This window comes from Oncorhynchus kisutch, linkage group LG9, assembly GCF_002021735.2.
Source record: "Oncorhynchus kisutch isolate 150728-3 linkage group LG9, Okis_V2, whole genome shotgun sequence".
NCBI classification, from domain to species: domain Eukaryota; kingdom Metazoa; phylum Chordata; class Actinopteri; order Salmoniformes; family Salmonidae; genus Oncorhynchus; species Oncorhynchus kisutch.
The window spans coordinates 10,191,684-10,215,832 of NC_034182.2; the positions used below are offsets into that span (position 1 = coordinate 10,191,684).

At 44.0% G+C, this 24,149-nt stretch overlaps 1 protein-coding gene across 1 annotated transcript; it reads right to left on the reverse strand.

Moving 5' to 3' along the window:
- Nucleotides 1–1,217: 1,217 nt before the first annotated feature.
- Nucleotides 1,218–23,191, reverse strand: LOC109896728 (patatin-like phospholipase domain-containing protein 2). Its single transcript, XM_031831849.1, has 9 exons — nucleotides 22,774–23,191; nucleotides 17,600–17,832; nucleotides 17,225–17,290; nucleotides 13,964–14,173; nucleotides 6,415–6,475; nucleotides 5,609–5,791; nucleotides 3,705–3,837; nucleotides 1,889–2,008; nucleotides 1,218–1,758 (listed from the first exon to the last, which is right to left on the reverse strand). The coding sequence occupies exons 1-9, from the start codon at nucleotides 22,958–22,960 to the stop codon at nucleotides 1,530–1,532; spliced, it is 1,422 nt and encodes a 473-aa protein (XP_031687709.1). The 5' UTR covers nucleotides 22,961–23,191; the 3' UTR covers nucleotides 1,218–1,529.
- Between the last annotated feature and the right edge of the window lie 958 nt (nucleotides 23,192–24,149).

Sequence of the window (24,149 nt, forward strand, 5' to 3'; positions counted from 1 at the left end):
GTAAATAGCCCACCCTTTTCACCTACCTCATCCCCGTACTGTTTTTATTTATTTACTTTTCTGCTCTTCTGCACACCAATATCTCTACCTGTACATGACCATCTGATCTTTTATCACTCCAGTGTTAATCTGCAAAATTGTAATTATTTGCCTACCTCCTCATGCCTTTTGCACACATTGTATAGACCCCCCCTTCGTTTTCTACTGTGTTATTGACTTGTTAATTGTTTACTCCATGTGTAACTCTTTGTTGTATGCTCACACTGCTATGCTTTATCTTGGCCAGGTCGCAGTTGCAAATGAGAACTTGTTCTCAACTAGCCTACCTGGTTAAATAAAGGTGAAATAAAATAAAATAAAAAATAAAAAATGGCGTTTTGCAACTCTTTGACTTGGCTGTGCGACTTAAATCTGTCATTGGTGGCGTGCGAGCTGAACATTCATTACATGGTCACCTCACTCAAACGTTTTTAAAACGTCCTATTTTTTGAGTGGCTAAAACCATGATTTGGTCAAACAGTAAAGTGCATTATCCTCATGATTTCTGTAATTAAAGTGTCTGCCCAGCCACTTGACCTGTTCTGCTGAAGCCTGCTGCTGTGATGAGCAAGCCACGATGTGCACTCCGGGAGTGTGAAAAAAAGCTTCTTGATTGTAATAACATTTCACTATAACATTTCAAAATCCAATTGCGGGAAATTCATAGATTTAGAAGCAAATGTTGTCCTCAGCTTTCTGTGGGTATACTTTATATTTGTCATCTCTTAATATTGGCTCAATAGCACATAAAGATACAATCAAAATATTAGACATGGCTTTCAGATACGAAGTCCACGAAATGCGCAATTGCGCATTGACGCATTGTATGTCTGTAGGTTAGCAGTGCTACAACTGTAAAAAAACAAAACGTTACTTTTAGATTAATACATGACTACTAGCAGTGGGTATTATATTTAGTATTAGTGATCTAGCTAATGTGTTTGAGTTTTCACTGTATCATGCGGTGTATAAATCCCCAAATAATTTAGCCTATGATATTAGTGCACATAAAGATTCAGGCAAATTCATCCCTATTGAACAAACAAAAAAGAACATTCTGGAGCCCTATTTTAACAGTAAAATATAACAACAATACCCTATCGTCAACTCACAATTCATGACAATCGCTGGATTCGGTTGCACATCAAAATACTGTATCTGGAATCATGCAGTCCTGCTTGTAGATGTCGGATTGAACATTTATTTATTGAATAGCCCAACATCTCAGTAGTTATGGTCCATCTTGGGTTAGTTATAAAAATCTTTGATATGACTACTCCCATAAAAACTCTGGATGGAAACGTGGTTTGTGGCTAATGAGGCAATACAAATGTGATGTGGACTAAAATATAACTCAAATGAAAGGGCATTTAGTTGACTAAAACGTCTCTCTTTTCGTCATTTTAACAATGACTAAATCATTATTAAAATCACAAAAATGTGACTAAGATTTTATGATATTTTAGTCAAAATGACAGACTAGAATGAATCTAAAAAAGAGTGCCAAAATGAACACTGAAGCAGATCTGTCGTGGGGAGGGGCTTGGCGTGTGGGGGCTGGTGGAACAGTGGGAAGAGGAGGCTGCGGGGATGTTCCAGTATTGGCTTTGGAAGTTGAGAGCAGAGCGAGCGAACCCAGACAGGTGACATTCTCTCTCCCTTTGTCCGTCACTTTCCATGGGTGGGGGCAGGCTCATGCAATTCCTCAGGGAACCATCACTGCAAAAAATAAAAACACACAAGGCCATTAGACTTTATTCATACTTTATGACAGACATGCAAATCTACAGGTAGACTCCATCCATCCATACATCATATAACCCAGTAGTAGTAACTCCATGTCTCTCACCTGGTTATGTCTACTGGCGCTCCTCTCCAGGCCTGTCTGTACAAGCTCCCAGCCACATCCCCAGCCACCCCAGCTAGCCAACGCATGTCTGCAGGCACCTCTGGGATCCACTCCACAATCCTGGAGTACAGGAGAGGGACAACAGAGAGTCAAAGTACTGTTATGTAGCAGTAGGGGGTGCAGTTCTCAACAATTCCCGTGGTGGATTGACTTGCCTATTTTGTGACAATGTCCACTAGGTGGCGGCCCTGTGCAGTGCGTTCAAATTGATTGGGTTTAGTAAGAAACCTCAACCTATTAAATTGTATTTGTCACATGCTTCCAACAATGCAGAGATAAAAAAGACAAATAATATAAAAATAACAACAACATTTCGCTACAATCACATTAACATCTGCAAACCATGTGTATGCGACCCCCCTCAGAAAATCGATTTCAAATACACAATGAGAAACGACAACTTGGCTATATACACTATATACACAGGGAACCAGTACCACGTTGATGTGCAGGGGTATGAGGTAATTGAGGTAGATATGTACATATAGGTAGGGATAAAATTACTAGACAACGGGATAGATAATAAATGGTAACAGCAGCATATGTGATAAATCAAAAGGGATTAGTATGAAAAGGGTCAAGGAAGGTATTCCAGGTAGCTATTGATTAATTATTAAACTAACTATTTAGCAGTCTTATAGCTTAGGGGTGGAAGCTGTCCAGGGTCCTGTTGGTTCCAGACATGGTGCATCGGTACCACAATTTTTAGGGCCTTCTTCTGACACTGCCTGGTATAGATGTCCTGGATGGCAGGATGCTTGGCCCCAGTGGTGTACTGGGACTTACACACTACCCTCTGTAACACCTTGCGGTCGGATGTTAAGCAGCTGCCACACCAAGCAGTGATGCAACCAGTCAAGATGCTCTCATAGGTGCAGCTTTATCATTTTTAGAGGATCTGAGTGCCCATGACAAATCTTTTCAGCCTCCTGAGGGGGAAGAGGCATTGTCGTGTCCTCTTCGCGACTCTGTTGGTGTGATGTGGACCATGATAATTCCTTAGTGATGTGGACACTGAGGCACTTGAAGCTCTCGACCTGCTACACAGTCCTGGAACATATTCCAGTCTGTGCTAGCGAAACAGTGCTGCAGCGTAGCATCCGCTTCATTGGACCACTTCCATATTTTCCGCTTCACTGGTACTTCCTGTTTGAGTTTTTGCTTGTAAGCACGAAACAGGAGGATAGAGTTATGGTGAGAATTGCCAAATGGAGGGCGAGGGAGAACTTTGTGCGCGTCTCTGTGTGTGGAGTAAAGGTGATCTAGAGTTTTTTGTCTATAGTTGCACCGGTGACATGCTGGTAGAAATGAGGTGAAACGGATTTCAGTTTTCCTGCATTAAAGTCACCGACCATTAGGAGAGTTACCTCTGGGTGAGCATTTTCTTGTTTGCTTATGGCCCTATACAGCTCGTTGAGTGCAGTCTTAGTGTCGCATCGATAGTATGGTCTACAGCTTACAGAACAGAGGGTAGTTATTTGGTTGTTGTGGTGGGCTAATGAGGCTGCTGTATGCTAAAGGCTAGTTATGCAAAAGGATAGTTATGCTAAAGGCTAGTTATGCAAAAGGATAGTTATGCTAAAGGCTAGTTATGCTAAAGGCTAGTTATGCTAAAGGCTAGTTATGCTAAAGGCTAGTTATGCTAAAGGCTATTACTGGGGTTTTTAGAAGATGATTTGTTTGCGTTACTGTTGTCATTGAGGGCTTGTAAGTTTGTGGTAGGTAGCACTAGTAGTGGTATACAATGTCGTCTTACCTCTTGCCCACTGAGTAGGCTGATACCACAGGTAGTGTGCAGGGCAGGAGCATGTAGGAGGCCACTCTGACCAGCAGCATCTCAGACACCTGAGCATACAGACCAGGCTTCTGCTGGCACGCCTCACAGAACACTACAGTTATAGAGACACAATATGTCACACTTCGCTGATACGGGCACAGCCTCAGATTACTTTCAGTGACACATAATCAATCACACGTCACTGACAATAGCATAGTGACAACACAATGTTATAACTAGGTAACAACAGCTTTTAACAGCTTTGAGCAGAAAAGATTGGAAAGTCTAGGTCAGGGATGGGCAACTTTGATGGGGGTGGGACCGTGGTGCCCACAAAAAAATCTGAACTCGCAGGTCTGCATACATACATCCATGCCCACACATGCAGTCAGAGCCAGCCCTAGCCTTTAGGTGGCCGTTAAAAAAAAATTAATTGGGTGGGGGCTCCCACCTTGCAAGTGAAACATTTAAGCATCCCCCCTTTTGACAGAGGAGGGGAAAAATAGTATTTTAAGAGCTAAGTTCCTGCAATTATACACATTCTGCCATGGGGCGTAGAGAAAATGTTGCAGTTTTAAACCACGTTTGCTACAATTCTACACATTTTTCCATGGGGCGGAGAAAAGATTTTGCAGTTTTTAAAGTTTTTATATCTGAGTGACTAACAAAATCAATGGGGGCTCCCTGATCGGTAATTCGACGATGATCATGATTACTGCAAGTTTAGATAGCTGGCTAAACTGGAATTTATCAATCCCCCCAAGAATTGCTGACATGGGCTAATTGACTGACTGTCAGTAGCTAAGTTTCCATCCAATCTGTGACAGATTTTCATGTGAATATTCTAAACTCTGCATAAAACAATATGCACATTTTCCCACCAGAGATGTGTTTCCATCAAACTGACTTTTTGCGGCTAAAAGACTGGTCATGATGACGTAGCGCACACCATGTCTGCATTTATTAAATTGTACCGCCATTTCATGTTTCCATCAGCCTGGTGGTGACTTTTTGTCATGCGTCAGGTAATTCATCCGCCTGAATTAAATAGTACCTGCAAAACACCAGTCTCAATGTCAACAGTGAAGAGACGACTCTGGGATGCTGGCCTTCTAGGCAGAGTTGCAAAGAAAAAGCCATATCTCAGACTGGCCAATAAAAAGAAAAGATTAAGATGGGCAAAAGAACACAGACATTGGACAGAGGAACTCTGCCTAGAAGGCCAGCATCTCGGAGTCGTCCCATCACTGTTGACGTTGAGACTGGTGTTTTGCGGGTACTATTTAATGAAGCTCCCACTCCTCTTTCTATTCTGGTTAGAGCCAGTTTGCGCTGTTCTGTGAAGGGAGTAGTACACAGCGTTGTACGAGATCTTCTGTTTCTTGGCAATTTCTCACATGGAAAAGCCTTCATTTCTCAGAACAATAATAGACTAAAGAGTTACAGAAGAAGGTTCTTTGTTTCTGGACATTTTGAGCCTGTAATTGAACCAACAAATGCTGAAGCTCCAGATACTGAACTAGTCTCAAGAAGTCCGGTTTTAATGCTTCTATAATCGAGACAACAGTTTTCAGCTGTGCTAACATAATTGCAAAAGGTTTTCTAATGATCAATTTGCCTTTCAAAATGATAAACTTGGATTAGCTAACACAACGTGCCATTGGAACACAGGAGTGATGGTTGCTGATAATGGGCCTCTGTACACCTATGAAGATATTCCATTAAAAACATCATCCGTTTCTTTTCTTTCAAAAACAAGGACATTTCTAAGTGACCCCAAACTTTTGAACGGTATATATATACAAAAAAAGTGCAAATTGATACGTAAGCCTACAAAATGGCGCGGGACGCAAGTTGCCCATCCCTGGTCTAGGATGATCTACCTTTCTTGATTTGGGTTGGCAGGTTGTCAACAATATGCTCATCCAAACACCAGTGTTGCTTCCTCAGGAAGCGGAGCCGCCAGAACATCCCGTTCTTAGTGGTTTCCATGGCGATGGGCTTGCAGCAGCAGGTGGCTTCTGATAGGTTGGGGCCGGCAGTCGGACACTCCAGCTTTAGCAGATCTGACATCATAAACGATACATTAATAATCTTTGTAATACAACATAGACTAGTTGTTTGTTTAGCACAAAAAACGGTGCGTGGCAACTATGGGGCAAAACAGACAGGGTTGGCTTAGATTGTTTTTGTCTCAATGTTTATTGAAACCATAAATACATTTGCACAATGAGCATCTGTTGTCTCTCAAATACATTGTTACAGTTGTTGGTTAGCTAGCTAGCCATATTAGCATTGACATGAAATGAGTTAAAACACCTCATAACAAGACATGGTAATCAAGATTAAACTAGATGAAACAAGCCACCTACGAGTCCCCACACGACAGCTTCTTGTCATTGTTGCTAGCTATCTGACTGTTCAGAATCATAACAAAACACGGCTTCTCGCACCAACGATGCGCGCACATTTTACTGATGTTGTCAGCCAATCCGCCTGTACAAATATTACACCATAAATAAGTGTTGGTTTACCATAATGGAAATGGAAATTAGTGCTGGTTTACTTTACACTTCATTTTGAACCCTGTACAATTGACATCATTGATGCTCACTGCGTATATTTCACAGTAGCTTATGATCTTAGCACAGCCCACTATTACTGTCAAAGGCAACATGGTAATACTCACGGTTCTCCTCAAGAAAGCGAAGGGCGTCCTTGTAGCCACTCTGACATATCTCTGCCATGACCTGTCAAAGAAAACACATAGATTGTACCTATTGAGGTAGGGGATCATAAGCAAGAGGTAAATTGAATAAATATACTGCTCATATAAAAGAGACAGAGGATACCCATAAGGCCAAAATGTTGTTAATCATATAACAACCGATATATAACCAAACAAAATACAGGGCAACGCCTCAGACACATTCATCATGTCTTATAACTATTACTTTTTCACTTACTGATTAGCAATCATGTTATTGCTGATACTTTTTGGAGAAATGTCCTCTGGTCTGATGAAACAAAAATAGAACTGTTTGGCAATAATGACCATTGTTATGTTTGGAGGAAAAAGGGGGAGGCTTGCAAGCCGAAGAACACTATCCCAACCGTGAAGCACGAGGTTGGCAGCATCATGTTGTGGGGGTGCTTTGCTGCAGAAGGGACTGGCGTAATTCACAAAATAGATGGCCTCATGAGGTAGCAAATTCTGTGGATATATTGAAGCAACATCTCAAGACATCAATCAGGAACATAAAGTTTGGTCGCAAATGGGTCTTCCAAATGGACAATGACCCCAAGCATACTTACAAAGTTGTGGCAAAATGGCTTAAGGACAACAAAGTCAAGGTATTGGAGTGGCCATCACAAAGCCCTGACCTCATCTATAGACAATTTGTGGGCAGAACTGAAAAGGCATGTGTGAGCAAGGAGGCCTACAAACCTTACTCAATTACACCAGCTCTGTCAAGAGGAATGGGCCAAAATTCATGTTAACCCTCGCAAGGCTGCTGGCCCGCACGGCATCCATAGCCGCTTCCTCAGAGCATGCGCAGACCAGCTGGCTGGTGTGTTTACGGACATATTCAATCACTCCCTATCTCAGTCTGCAGTTCCCACATGCTTCAAGATGGCCGCGATTGTTCCTGTACCCAAGATAACTGAACTAGATGACTACCACCCCATAGCACTCACTTCTGTCATCATGAAGTGCTTTGAGAGACTAGTCAAGGATCATATCACCTCCACCTTACCTGCCACCCTAGACCCACTTCAGTTTGCATACCGCCCCAGCAGGTCCACAGACGATGCCAGGTGGTGAAGGTAGGAAACAACATCTCCACTTCACTGACCCTCACACTGGGGCCCCACAAGGGTGCCTGCTCAGCCCCTTCCTGTATTCCCTTTTCACCCATGACTGCATGGCCATTCACACCTCCAACTCAATCATCAAGTTTGCAGACGACACTCGGAGGGCACTCGGAGTGTGGTGTCAGGAAAATAACCTCTCACTCAACATCAACAAAACAAAGGAGATGATCATGGACTTCAGGAAACAGCAGAGGGAGCACCCTCCTATCCACATCATAGGGACAGTAGTAGAGAAGCTGGAAAGTTTTAAGTTCCTCAGCGTACACATCACAGACAAACTGAAATGGTCCACCCACACAGACAGTGTGGTGAAGAAGGAGCAACAGAGCCTCTTCAACCTCAGGAGGTTAAAACTCGGACAAACTTTTACAGATGCACAATTGAGAGCATCCTGTCAGGCTGTATCACTGCCCGGAAAGGCAACTGCACCGCCCTCAACTGCAAGGCTCTCCAGAGGGTGGTGCAGTCTGCACAGCGCATCACCGGGGGCAAACTGCCTGCCCTCCAGGACATCTACAGCACCCGATGTCACAGGAAGGCCAAAAAGATCATTAAGGACAACAACCACCCGAGCCACTGCCTGTTCACCTCACTACCATCCAGAAGGTGAGGTCAGTACATGTGCATCATAACTAGGACTAACTCAGTGAGGCTGCTGCCTGAATAGAGACTCAAATCATTGACCACTTTAATAAATGGGATCACTAGTCACTTTAAACAATGCCACTTTAGTAATGTTTACATATCTTACATTACTCATCTCATAAGTATATACTGTATCTTATACCATCTATTGCATCTTGCCTATGCCGCTCGGCCATCGCTCATCCATATATCTTATTCCATCCCTTTAGATCCCTGGATATTAGGTAGTTGTTGGGGAATTGTTAGATTACTTGTTCGATATTACTGCACTTTCGGAACTAGAAGCACAAGCACTTCGCTACACTCGCATTAACATCTGCTAACCATGTGTATGTGACAAATTACATTTGATTTGATTAAAGTATGGGCATTCGTACACAGCCTGTGTATGTGTGAAGTTAGCCAGAGTTGGTTAAACACTAGTACATGTGAGGGAAATGAAGGGTTTAGTTTGTGTGAATGTGTGTGCATGTCATGTAAAGGTCATGTGAAATGTAAAGATGCCTGAGTAAAAAAAAAACACAGTTCCTTGTTCTAAGTAGGACCTCTGCACATGACTCTGTCAGTGGGATTTGTGGCCACAGGGATTACATAATCCTAACATTCCAGAAAACACAACATTCCATGAAGGCAAAAGATGGTGGCAGATCTTGGATTGCAGCAACAATAATAACACAGCGAAAATGTAACTTAGAGATACAGATCAACCTCAAAGAGGGATAAGTTCGCCTCGCGCGAAAAGTTGACTCCCATGTCATTTTCCAGACAGTGAAGGAGAATGAGGAACACAGGGAATGTATCAACAATAACAGAAGCCAATAATGTCCTGCCAGTACTGATCACTGTGGAGTTAGGGAGGGACAGGGCAGGTTAATGTTTAGATAGGAAGTACTGTATGGGGAGTGAGGGTAGGAGGCAGAGTCCAAAGAGGAGACAGGGTAGGGGGAAGTTGGGGTTATATAACTAGGAAATAGGATAGTGGGAGGTCAGGGGTCAAGTTATAAGGTGTCCAGTCACCCATACCAGACCACTAGACTCTCCTATAGAAAAGTAAATAGAATGTTTAGAACCATGGAAAACTACTATTTCAAGGGTACCTAAATAAGGTTTTCTTTCAGTCAACTTGGTTCAACATCTCACTATGGAACATGCCCTTATTTGGTTGAAACCTTATTCAATCACACCTACAGGCCAATCAGAGCTATGTGGGTGTACACCCCCGCGTGTCTATATAAAACCCTGCACTGCTCTGGTTTCCTTATTCTTCTATTTGGTTACTATCTGGTTTCTAGCCCGTTAAGCAGATTTCTTCCGAAAACTAGCTCTTAACTTAACTGTTCTTTTCGGTGTGGGTTACCACCCCACCACGGAGCATCGAGTTCCTTATTTTCTATTTTCAGAAATTCTGCTAACTTCAGCTTCACTTTACCGATTGAAGTTACCTCAGTTAGCTTGTCAGCAGAGCTTTTTGTCATCCGCTGGCTACAGTACATATGTTGCCTGGCTAACAAACAATTGGCGTTGTTAGCTAGCTAGCTGTACTGCTTTAACATCCCGCTAATAGCAGGTTCCCACTAATGTTTCTACTTCTAGCTCTCCATCAGTTCCCACTGTTCGGGGTTAGCTAGCTGAATTTTCGAGTGTCTTGGCTTGTTAGTGTGCTAACGGCACCACTGGTGTTTTAGCTAGCGCAAACGGTACATATAGGGACAAACATAATACTGTAGAGCAAAGGTGCACATTAGACCACAAGAGGAAGAGGACACACTTAGAGTGCATTTGCCATTCTGGTAAAAACAGGAAACCAAGAAATAACAGACATAATGGCCAAAGCCATAAAATGCATAAATGTTTAGGGTAAAGTGCATCGTCTATTGTAGAGGACAGGAAATCAAAGCAAGGCCACGAGTGCATAGGACAGCTGGACATACCGAGGTCAGAGGGACACACAAAGGAGGGTGTCAGCCAAATGACCAACAGATGGACTATAGACATAGTACATATATCATTCATAGGACACGAAAGGGTCCTGCCACCATTATAATCTAATCATAGTCTAATCAAGAGCGGATACAGGTGTTATTGGGTATGAACAAGCAGGAAGCCTGAACTGAAAGATAATGGTGGCAGATGACCTGAGGGAAGTAACTTCATAAACATATGGAATGGACTCATGCTGTGTGTGTATGAATATAGAGTCAGTGCTCTGGGAAAGTGTGTGTTCCGCGGACCATCTAGGCTTCTGATATGTTTGTATTAAAAGCCTATATTGAATTCACAAGTTGTTGTAAGTGTTATATTTTGAAACGATTCTCCACGACACTAGCAACCTCTGGGCTAAACCGCAATTCTGGTTTGTTTGACTAGCACGAGCGGTGCTGTTTCTTCAGACAGACACAGTCCACTCACCAGCAGCACGCTCACCAGCAACGCGGTGCCTCAGAGCACAGACGTCACTCCAAGCAACGAGCAGCGGAGACACCGTCGGCTTCACCTGGAGGGAAGGGGAAGAAGTGGCACACCTAGTGCTAGGTGCGGGGCTCGAAGATCCAGCAGAGTTCCTTTGACCTTGGCGACCAGAGTCTCCTCGGACTCCTGTGTGAGGTCACACAAGCTCATTTACACATGGTATAGGTGTTGCACAGGAGCTCCCATCAAGATCCATAAGCCCTCATTGGGGCGGGTCAACACTACTCTTCCCCAAGTATAGTTCTCAAATAAAGAGCTCCCATCACATCCAGGCCCACGGGCTGAGGGTGATGGTTCAGCATGTTCCCATGCAAAACAATCAACTTCTTGAGGGTGTCATTGTCCAGCCATCAGGCCTGGCAGGGCCCCTGTCTCTTCCACAAGAGTTGCCCACATGTGGAGTTGCCCCAAGTGGGGTGACTGCCACAGGGCTCCTCATCCCCACCAAGAGACAGGCGGGTTCCCTTACATCTCACAGAGAGCAGTGGGGCACGAGTGCAGTCTACCCTTGGGTCCCATGTACTGTAGACCAGGGGTACAGACTACAATTCGCAGGGGCCCCCCCGCTTTTCATGGGAATAGTACAGCGGCCCGAAGATGAGAAACAGTCTCTGTTGGCCAAAGGAGCCACACACGTGGTGCTGAGGGAGGAAGCTCACCGGGGCTTATTCAGACAATATTTCTTGGTCCCCCCCCCCAAAAAAGGGGATCCTGGATTTGCAGCACCTCAACAAGTATCTGAAAGTCTACAGATTTCGATTGACTGGTTGATCTGACGTGTTGATCTGCGTGGACAGTCGGGTGCAGGCAACGGAGCACATAGTCCAGCTGTTGACATACCTGCTCGCTTCTAGGCTTCAGGATAAATCGTGCCAAAAGCTTATGCCTTATTGACCGAGCAGAAAATATTTTAGGGATTGTCTCTGGACTCTGTAGCCTGTTGAGCAGCCCTCACCGTGGAGACAGCGACGGCTTTTCGCCACTGTGTTTTGCCCAGCAACATTAGTCACGTAATGGATGTGTCTGAAGCTTCTTGGGCTCATGGCCTCCATGATTGTGGCAGTTCCGCTTGGTCTCCTCCTCATGAGACTTCAAGCAATGGGTGACCTCACTCCACTTGGACCCGTCTCTCCACCAGCGCAGGTGCGTGCTTCTCTCTGCAAAGTGTATATCGGCACTTCAATACTGGAAAGATCCATCCCTCTTGACGTGGGGCTGCCCTACCTGGCATGTGACGCGGGGCTGCAACACATGCCAGGTAGACTAAACTGAAGTGCAGATTTACTGTCGTGGGGGAACCCCCTACCAGGGGAGTGGTGACATCATCCTGAAGTCATCAAGGAGGTGTCGTGGGGTGTTAAGGCAGGGTTGCCATCGATCTGTTCACATTGGACAATGTGCCCTGTCGCATGTTCTTCGTGATGAGAGATCACGCAATGCTCTTCTAGGCGTGAACGCGCTGGCCCACAAGTGGCCAGACGTGCTTCTGTACGCCTTCCCTCCAGTGGGCCTGACCCCCCCCTACTCTGAACAGAGTGAGAGCAAACAGTCTATCCCTCATCCTGATAGCTCCGCATTGCCCGGGAATCCATGGCTGACAGAGATTGTACCTCTCCTGTACGCGCAACCATGGCGCCTCCCACAGCTCAGGGATCTGCTATCCAAAGAGCAAGGCGAAATATTCCACCCTCATCCCGAGCTGATGGATCTCTGAGCCTGACCTGTGAGAGGTCCAACTTAGACTCGGCGGGCTTGCCTCTGAGCGTGGTTGCCACAATTCAGAGCACCACAGCTCCTTCTACAAGAGGTGGAGGGTATTTGAGAGGATGTGTTAGAGACAAGAGTTGGTGTCCTTTCAGTGTTCCTTCCCTGCTGTTCTCGCCTTCCTACAGGAATTTTTCGACAAGGGCAAGGCGTTAGCGACCTTCATCCGCTCTCGGTTCATCATTTATGCACTCAGTTTGTCCCTGACTACTCCAAGGTTATGATACAGCCTCACGCTGCATTCATTCCTAAGGTCATTCCCATGACTTATTATAATCAAGCCACTGACCTCTGTCCCCTCCACCCTCCGCTGTTCTCTTTTCCAGAGCAGCAGTGCCTTAACAAGTTGAGTCCGGTGCGCACATTGCGCATCTACATAGACAGTACTAGGCCATTCCTGAGTTGTGACTAACTTTTTGTTTGCTTCAGCAACCCTGCTCTGGGAAGGGCTTTGCCCAAACAACGCCTCTCCCAGTGGGTAGTGGAGGCTATCACCAAGGCATACAGTTGTCAGGGATTGCAGTCTCCCCTGGGTGTTCGGGCACATTCCACTATAGGAATTGCCACTGTTCAGAGGCATCTCCGTCTTGGTGATTTGTGTGGCGGATAGTTGAGCTTCCCCTCACAGCTTCCCCTCACATACAGCGCCTTCCCTGGTGCACAAAATCCTTGGTGCTGGAGCTCAGTAGGATATATCAGGTACATTACCATGTACCAAAACGGGCTTCTCAGGATACTGACTATTGGCAATCGGTGCGTTTTGCAAGTATCCCATAGTGAGATGTCGAACCGAGTCGAGTGAAAGAAAAGGTTGGATTACAGTATGTAACCCCAGTTCAGTGTAGGAGATGAGGGAGACATCTCACCAGATTGCACTTGTCTAAGAGGTAGTTCTGAGAATGAGGAAACCAGAGCAGTGCAGGGTATTATATAGACATGCAATGCATACACCCACAAAGCTCTGATTGGCCTGTTAGGCGTGATTGAATAAGACTTCAACCAATGACCCGCAGAAGAGGGCGTGTCCCATAGTGAGATGCCTCCCTTGACTCCTTCAGTTACACACCGTAACCCAAACATTTCATAACACATTCATAACCCATACATAAGGCATTTTACAAGCAGTCATAAACAACCCATCTAATGAATGGGACTAAGGAGCATCCTGATCCTCCATCCTACCTTTGGCAACAGGGCCTACATAAAGGACTTCATAACACATTCATAACACATAAATAACACATTGGTAAGCAGTCATACCGGGCGTCCTACACTCTTAGAAAAATGGGTTGCAAAATAGTTTTTCGGCTGTCCTCATAGGAGAACCCTTTTTGGTTCCAGGTCGAACCCTCTGTGGAAAGGGTTCTACATGGAACCCAAAATGGTTCTACTTGGAACTAAATAGGTGTCTTCAAAGAGTCCTATGTGGACAGCCGAAGAACCCGTTTAGGTTCTACATAGAAGAAAAGGTGCTAAGTGTGTACCTTGGGTTCTGGGGGGAACAAGGCCTTGCTGAGGCGGTACATGTTGCTCAGGTTCAACCGGATGGAGGTGTTGGTGAAACGAAGCTCGTGGAAGTTGAAGGAGGTGTCCCGGGGACAGATGTCGCTTTCGCCTGAGAACGGAGAGATGGTGATGGTGTTCTTCAGCTCTGACTGAGGAAGGTTGTCACTGATCCCCCCATCCACATAACGCTGGAGAGAGAAGAGGGGGGAGAGAGGGAGGAGGGAGAGCGAAGGTGAGAATACTTGGGTGTTTTTGGAACCATGCACAACTTACATCAGGACCACAGCCTCTCCACAGAACAAGACCCCGGGCATACTGTGGTCAGGATGTCTCAGGGCTGACAGATCTGACTGTTCTACATCTCTTGTACAGTATAAAGGCTACCAACTCAGAATGAATGTCAGATAAATCTTCTCTAAGAGGCTAGACACATCAATATAGCTGTTAAAGAATCCCCCTGCCAAGGGCGCTATATCACTGTTTTGTGTAAGCATTTGTTTATTTGCTTTCTGGAGCCGCGCTGTCTGAATTTCACCCATCCTCACCCTTCGTCCCCCTCACCTGAGATATCAATATCTCCTCCAGTTCATGGCTTCAGCCAATCAGACAATAGCCATGTGTCTCAAATCTTTGCACGCTCTAGCCCTGCAGTCTCTCCAGGCCCTGATTGGCTAGCCAGCCTTACTCACGCTCTCCAAGGGAGTAAATATTGCCCGTACCTAAACTGTGTTATTCCAGTCTGTGAGTGTGGGTGAACATATGTGCATACGATTTGTGACTACAAAGTAAGTTGATGTCGCTGTTATCATTGTAGTATGTGCTAGAGTAGCAGTATTCCATGTAGTTCTCATTCCTGTTATTATTATGTTACTACTGATATTGTATGCAATGATGAGTCCTTGCTCTTGTGTGTTGCTGTGCATTACAAAGTATTTGTATAATATACAGTCCTTGTCATTAGTTTTACTGTGCTATTGCCACGCTAGTCATTCATCTGGTGTTACTATGTAATACATGGTTATTAGGTCATTGTTAGGTACAGTCCTTGTTGTTTAATCCCATACCCCATTATATCGTACTCTGAAAATATCTATTCAGGACAGTATATTTCTCCTGTATAGTATATGTATAACCATACACATGTACATCTTCTCTTGTGTATGATTAAAGTTCCTGTGTGTGTGTTAACTCTGGGCTGTTTTATTCCCTCTAACCGGGGGCGGTGTGTTAGTGAGTCACAAACCAGTAAAATACGTAGAGCCGGGTCACTCTCTTTCAATTGCCCTGTGCTCGATACAGAAATGGATCAAGCTCATAGGCCATTAAAGCACTGACAGATACCCCTAGGTATTTTGAGGAGAGAGTAAGTAAATAATAGTATTTGGAAAATCTATTATAAATATTGGTTGACTGCCTCCGCCTATCTTCTGCTAAAAAAACATGTCACTTAACCCAACTCGGTTGTCGCTGAAATCGAATGTATACGATACGACATATTCAAGGAGACATTTTCCTTGAGGGCATATTAGGTGTGGCGTGTCAGTAGAAGATTTCCCCTAAACCAGCTTCTCCTCACTATCAAATCATGACCAAACAGACCGACAGTACTATTTGGAGAATGAATCAACTTTGCCAGTCTTATGTAATTGCACGCTGCAGCTCCATTTCAAGTACAGATTTGTGAATTAATTGAAATGTTTCTAGTGTAAAACGCTTAGAACATCTGAGGGAAAAAAGGATATCAGTTCCAAAGCCAGATTAAGACTCAATTTGGCAGTGAGGTTGGCAAAAACATTGGGTTGTTAGTTGACCTGAGACAAGCCTATACACAATGAGACAAGCCTATACACAATCTATAAACACACATGCCATTTACCACATAGAAGCAACATATTTTTACAAGTTAATTATAGGTAGCCCTTTTTCGTTTATTCCAGGCTTCATCTAAAAAATCCTCAAACGGAAATACACAATATGTGCTGTTATTGGGAAGTGGAAAATTCTAGGAGCAGCCAACGGCTCAGCCGCGAAGTGGTAGGCCACACAAGCTCACAGAACGGGACCGCCGAGTGCTGAAGCACGTAGTGCATAGAAATGGTCTGTCCTTGGAAGCAAAGCCGGCACAAAAACGGTTCATTTGGAGCTTCATGAAAATAGGTTTCCATGGCCGAGCATCCGCACACAAGCCTAAGTTCACCATGTGCAACGCCAAGCGTTGGCTGGAGTGTTGTAAAGCTCACCGCCATTGGATTCTGGAGCAGTGGAAACACTTTCTATGGAGTGATTAATCACGCTTCACCATCTGGCAGTCCGAAGGACGAATCTGTCTTTGGCAGATGCCAGGAGAACACTACCTGCCTCAATATATCGTGCAAACTGTAAAGTTTGGTGGAGGATGAATAATGGTCTGAGGCTGTTTTTTATGGTTTGGGCTAGGCACCTTAGTTCTAGTGAAGGGAAATCTTAATTCCTGTTTCAGCATGACAATGCCCCCGTTTACAAAGTGAGGTCCATAGGGAAATGGTTTGTCGAGATCGGTGTGGAAGAACTTGACTTGCCTGCACAGAGCCCTGACCTCAACTCTATCAAACACCTTTGGGATGAATTGGAACGCCGACTGCGAGCCAGGCCTAACCGCCCAACATCAGCGGAAGCAAGTCCGCTCAGCAATGTTCCAACATCGGTTGAAAGCCTTCCCAGAAAAGTGGAAGCTGTTATAGCAGCAGGGGGGGGCAACTCCAAATTAAAGCCCATGACGAGCAGGTGTCCACGTACTTTTGGTCATGTAGTGTGTATATATACGTACTTTTGGTCATGTAGTGTGTGTATATATATATATATACACACTACATGACCAAAAGTACGTGGACACCTGCTTGGCATGCCCCCCCCCCCCCCCCCTGCTGCTATAACAGCCTCCACTTTTTTAAATACACCACTGACCTGCCAAGGAAAATGGTCCACGGGCTGATTAGCTACTAGGGTAAGGTAGATTGACAAATGGACAAGTACCAGAGTGTATACACAGACCGACAGACAGACAGAAATACACACGAACAGAAACATTGTGCAACACTTTAACCTATAGCCTCCTTATGACTATGACCTGAGCAATAAAGGCATCTTAAAGACCATAATAAACTCAGTCCAACATTTGCTGATTTTTCTTAGAAAATAAGGAAACCGTGTTCAAGGAAATGTAAGAAAGCAGTTGAGGCATTAGGGCCTTGGGCACTTACCACTCCTTGGAAGGATGGGGGGATCAGGCCACAGTATATGGGGATGAAACAGCTACACAGCAGCGCCTGTAGACACACCAGAGAGAGATGTTACACAGTCCAACCCATACAACTAATGTAAACAGTCAATGGCAAAGCCAGTAGCTGAAAGGACAAATATTTCTGGGATATGTATGGGATATGGAAAAACTCTCAAGTGCTCAGGGGTGTTCAGGGCCCATATTCACAACGTTTGATAGTAGGAGTGCTGATCTACGATCAGGTCCCAACTCCAATCCATTATGATTTAAGTGGCAAAACCAATCCTAGATCAGTACTCCTACTCAGATATGTTTTGTGAATAGCAGCCCAGGTGGGTTGAGTGAGGACACTGACCTGGATGAGCTCCTCCTTGGACTTGAACTCGGACACGATGACGTTTTGTCCATCAGACACGCGAGTGAGTGACACACACAGCCTCCCGGAGGCAAGTGTGTGAGCGTTAGCGGGCAGGTCGCGCTCCAGGCCCGACCTGATGATCTTGAGCGGGTTGAAGGAGGGGTGGAGGGGACCCAGGTTACGCTTCCGGGCATCCATGACCGTTTCGATCACATCCTCACAGCACTTAGCTAGAGGAGGGGAGGGACGGAGAGACAGTCTGTTAGTTGTGTTAGGGCCTTCCATTGGGAGGAATTGGATAATTATTTTATTCAAAGGAGAATTGATTCTCAAGGGCACTAGACAGTGATCTGTAGCTCACAAAAAAAAACATTTCTCCACCAGTTTCACTTATTTACTGCCCTGCACCTGTCCTGAGCTAGTTATGTGTGTTCGTCTTATCTACACTTGGTTGGAATGTATCTAACTACTTTTATGCTCACAGACAGAGTTCTAGTAAAGAAAATCTATTAGTGATAAGAAACTAATGAAGTAGTGTAATAGTTCATCAAATGGCTGCCTATTTGCAGTGGCCCCCTTCTTTGCACTGACTCTCTTGCAGTGGCTCTATGCACACTCACTGGACTCACCCACACACTCACACATACTACAGTGACACACACACAAACACACACACACACACACACACACACACACACACACACACACACACACACACACACACACACACACACACACACACACACACACACACACACACACACACACACACACACACAATCACACTACATATGCTCTAACACTCACACATAGACACACTTTCACACGCTGCTCCACTGTTTATTATCTATTCTGATTGCCTAGTCACTTTTACCCCTACCTACATGTACATATTACCTATATCACCTCAACTACCTCGTACCCCAGCACATTGATTCGGTACCGGTACTCCTTTTACAGTTGAAGGCAGAAGTTTACATACACCTTAGCCAAGTACATTTAAACTCAGTATTTCACAATTCCTGACCTTTAATCCTAGTAAACCTTCCCTGTCTTAGGTTAGTTAAGATCACCACTTTATTTTAAGAATGTGAAATGTCAGAAAAGTAGTAGAGAGAATGATTTCTTTCTGATTCTCTTTCATCACAATCCCAGTGAAGTTTACATACACTCAATTAGTATTTGGTAGCATTGCCTTTAAATTGTTTAACTTGGGTCAAATGTTTTGGGTAGCCTTCCACAAGCTTCCCACAATAAGTTGGGTGAATTTTGGTCCATTCCTCCAGAGCAGGTGTAACTGATTCAGGGTTGTAGGCCTCCTTGCTCGCACATGCTTTTCAGTTCTGCCCACAAATCTTCTGTTGCTTTGTGATGGCCAATCCAGTTTTGCGCAAATGCTGCCATCTATCCACGGTTTTTGGTTTGGGTAGGTTTTAATAAGTGGGAACAACATCTCCTATACACTTCCTGATGAACTCAGTCACTGTGACCATTGATAAGTCAATGTAATTCTCAGAGGCAACCCGGAACATATCCCAGTTCTCGTGATCAAAACAATCTTGAAGCATGGTTTCCGATTGGTCAGACCAGCATTGAATAGACCTTAGCACGGGTACTTCCTGTTTGAGTGTCTGCCTATAGGAAGGGAGGAGCAGAATGGATCTGATTTACCGAATGGAGGGAGGGAGAGTAACAATGGTTGAGAGTTTTTGAAGCGCACTTACTACACGCGATGTGTTGGAACTTCGGTTGCGTTTTCCTCAAAGTTGCATTGTTAAAATCCCCAGCTACAATAAATGTGGCCTCAGTATATGTGGTTTCCATTTTGCACAAAGTCCAGTGTAGTTCCTTGAGGGCCTTCGTGGTATCGGCTTGAGGGGAAATATACACGGCTATGACTATAACAGAAAAAAAATATCTTTGGAGGTAATACGGTCTACATTTGATTGTGAGGTATTCTAGGTCGGGTGAACAAAAGGACTTGAGTTCCTGTACGTTATCACAATCACAACATCAGTAGTTAATCATGAAACATACACCACCGACTATCTTTCTCCCAGAGAGTTCTTTATTCCTGTCTGCGCGATGTACTGAGAACCTAGCTGGCTGTATGGACGGGGACAGTATATCCAGAGAGAGCCATGATTCCGTGAAACAGAGTATGTTGCAGTCCCTAATGTCTCTCTTGAAGGAGATCCTCGCCCTGAGCTCATCTACTTTATTGTCCAGGGACTGAACATTAACGAGTAATATACTCGGAGGCAGTAGATGGCGTGCATGCCTCCTGAGTCAGACTAGAAATACACTCCTCTTCTCCGCTGGCAGAGTCTTGGAACAGCCTCTGGGATAAGTTCAATTGTCCTGATACAATTTAGGAAAGTCGTATTTTGGGAAAGTCGTATTTTGGGAAAGTCGTACCCCTACCTACATGTACAAATTACCTCGACTAACCTGTACCCCCGCACATTGCTGTACCAACGCACATTGACTCTGTACCGGTACCCCCTGTATATAGCCTCGGAATTGTTATTTTATTGTGTTACTTATTATTTTATTTTTTACTTTAGTTTATTTAGTAAATATTTTCTTAACTCTATTTCTTGAAGTGCATTGTTGGTTAAGGGCTTGTAAGTAAGCATTTGACGGTAAGGTTGTATTCGTCACATGTGACAAATAACATTTCATTTTATTTCTGGTCGTAATCACCTCTCTGATATCCAAAAGTTATTTTTGGCTGTATGTATTGTAATAACACAAAATAGTGTTCTGGGCTAAAAATGTAAGAAATAACATGCAAAGTTGCTTAGGAGCTAGAAGCAGAGCTGTCGGCGCCATCTATTTTACTTCAGGAATGATGTTCAAACCCCTGCTCATATGAAACCTCTCGCCTGGATGAATGAATTGATCCACACCAGTCACTCTCCTCCATTCTCACCTACCACAGTTACTGTTGGCTGGCTGAGTCAGCGTTTTATAGTCTATGCAAGCACTATTTTGAATATATAATTTATTCAATTGTTATAACCTACTGACTCACTTTATGAATAAATCCTGAACATGCTGCCAAGCAATTGTGATCCCAACAAGGGCCCCTGTTTATAGTGTCTTTAGGCTATCCAGGGCTTTTTTTAAATCCAAGACCAAAAATACTAGACATGTACACAATTGTATTTCACCTTTCAGAAATCTCTGTGATTCAACCTCTCCCCGGATTACACAAAAATAAATACTACTAGTCACCGCAGCTGAGTCCCTGACCAGAGCTCCCCTTTGCATGCACATAAAAACATATTTTGGCATCTGTACATCTCCTTTACTGTGAGATGAAGGCAGGCTACCTGTATTTCCCTTGCCTGTCCTTTGCTCTATATTTGTAGTGCCTGTATAACATCGGCATCGAGTAAAGCTGAAACAATTCAAATGGGCTGTGGGCCTGTGTTCGGTAAAGCTACATGTTCAACACAGCTCAACTGTCATGACCTGTGCAATTAACCGCTCCCTACTACATGGGGTGATGTACTTGTTGTCGATGATATAAAAGTTGGTGTTGATGGGGTCACAATAGTGCATTGCCTGTCAAGTCTCCTCACCTCTGATTGGTCAGTTCAGTGGAGCCACATCCTTATCTGGTCATAACTGGAAAAGGGGAGGTGTAGTTGAGTGAGCTTGAGGCTTTTATGGTCTGTGGCTGTCAGCTTTTAACATGATGAGAGAGAGTGAGAAAGGGCCTGGAAGATATCTGTAAGATATTTTATCTAAAACCGTAAATGTATTTGGAGAGTTTTTTGGCCACCGGGCCTAAACACAAACATTCATGAACACATGAAAAAAAGTATTGTCGACATCAAAGAATGTCATTTTTCTCCATAAAATTGCTGCAGAAATATTTGACACAATTTTACATTTTGGAGAGGTTTTTGACGCTTTGGTATGGACAAAAGCACATACAGTCAGATTGGTTTAAGATATCTGTATAATGTTTCCCGACGCATGTTGACAAGATGTTGTAGAATCACTGGAAAGGGATATTGACCAGCTGAGCATCTTTGAATAGTCACCTCAGTATACAGCTCAATGAACAAACCAGGCGTTTTGTTATATTTCAGTCTTCTCTGATATGCTGTATATAAACTCAATGCAAGCTCAAAATGGAATACATTTCATCTCTATGTCATACATGGTACAGGTCTATTCTTCAATTTAAGCCCATAACTGTGTGTGAGGTGTATACTCTTGTCTCAAAGTAGATTTGTTTAAGACTACCAAGAAATGCTCTGTGCGGACCCCTGTTGAAGCACTCCGCGGTAAAAGGTTCATGACTCCTATATTGACTGTTCACTCTATAAGTCAAATACATATTTATTTTTTCATTGGTCATTCATTTCATTGCTTACACGTGTTTAGCAGATGTTATTGCAGGTGTAGCGAAATGTCTCCCTCTATTACTCTTTCACACTTTCTTTCAATCTCTCACCCTCTTTTAACACTCTCTCTCATTTAAACATGATACAACTGGGACAGGTATGGACTGATTCCAAGAAACCTGGCAGGCTACTACCTTTGTCTCTTGACTACAAGGTTATTGGGTTCAAAATAAAGAGAAAGTGGAAAAGGCCAGGTATCGCACAGACACTCGGATAAGAACTACTCTCTAAGTCAGTTCTATGTGATGCAAGGTTATATTTACTCTTAATTGCGATTGTGTGTGTGCCCCTAGTCAGCGAGATCCATCACTACCATTGGAAGGCCTCTGATCCAGAGGACCAATAGGTTAATAGTCCTTTAACTGACCATTTATCAGTGGTGATATGATCAATGAGTGGTAGACTACCATATTTCTACACAGGCAGGTATTTTGGCTCAATTATAAATAATTTGCAGTTTATAACATGAGAAAAATGTAGCCTAGTTTAAAATTCTAAATTCAACCTATAACACGAGTATAATCACCTATCTATTACATAGGAGCAAAGCTTCCAGCATTGTTAGTCATTTCACCCCATGTGTTAAAACCATAAATTATTGTTCTTGAAAATGAATTTGACTGCTAATCTGAAGTTGCCCTAAACACATGAAAGGGAGGACTACTCCTTGTGCGTAAAAGTCCCCCTCCAGGCAATCAACTGATGACAGGAACTGGTCAAATCAAGGGCCAGCGTACTGTAGCCTACCTATGGATGCCTGGCTGGCGAGCATCGAGGCAGAGAGGGAACCGGCTGAAGCTCCGTAGATCTTGGCGGCACCTTTGATAAGGTAAGGCGCTTGTTCCGACAGGCAGCTGGCCACTCCGATGTGATAAATCCCCAGGAACCCGCAGCCGGCAAACGACAGATTCCATTCCTTCGTTAGGTCGAACATCCCTGGTGGACAGTCTTTAACGAGGACCTACAAGTTTGGGTAAATAAGCTCCTTATGATCACTCCAAAATGTTAACTTTTTTCACTGTTTAATGTCAACAACAGTTCCGAAAGATATTGGAATAGAGGACGGCTCAAACTAGCGCACACTAGCCAGTCTACTCTTCTTGTGCAATGTACGAAGAGACGGACATGCGTCTATTGAGAATCGCCGGAGCGCTGAACTACCCGGTTCTAGAACAGGGCAGGTCTGGCCAATCTTTATAAAGAGGCAGAGTCTTATTTTAGGAGGAGCCACGCCTCACACTCTAAATTGGAAATATGCAGTCAATGCATAGAGATGCAGTCAATTAATGTATATTATATTCGAATCTGTATATTTGTTTAACCTGCCTGCTATTACTATGACATGTCGAACCTTATTAACCGATTTGAATAGCCATATCATCCTATGCGGTCAATTGAGCCGAGACGCGCAAAACCAAGTCAAGCCACCCGCGCTTCAGGTTCCTCCTGAATTTTGTGCGTGAATACACAACACTTTACGGTATCGCGTGTTTTCAGGTAGGGCAATTAAGCTGGGCAAGAACAGGTCGGACCATTCTTGCTAATGAGAGAGCAGATAAGCGTGTGAGCAAAAGGCACAACTCCGATATAAAGTATTTTTTCGCAAAGTTGCCGGGATGTTACGTAAGCCTATTTATATCAGTATACTCGTAACAACCTAATCATTACGAAACTCACATTCGATCAAACAAGTAGTGATGTTACCTTTGATACAGGAGCCCCAAGGCATGCCTCGAAATCGTTAAGCATCTAACACCTCAATCACAACTACAGTACCAGGCTCAAAATGGTACACAGAATCATATGGATATGTGTGCAACAAAAGTTCAACATTCACCTTCTGCTACTATTTCTGTCAAGCCATTTACACATACCTTTTGATGCATGCATTCGATAAATCCAACATATGCGCGTCACAGTACGCTGTAACGCAATGCTGCAAGGCAAACACATCTTCCATTGGAAATGAATGTGCATCTATATATATACATATACACACATACAGTGGGGAGATCAAGTATTTGATGCACTGCCGATTTTGCCGATTTTGCAGGTTTTTCTACTTCTAAGCAGGTAGAGGTCTGTAATTTTTAATCATAGGTACTGTGAGAGACGGAATCTAA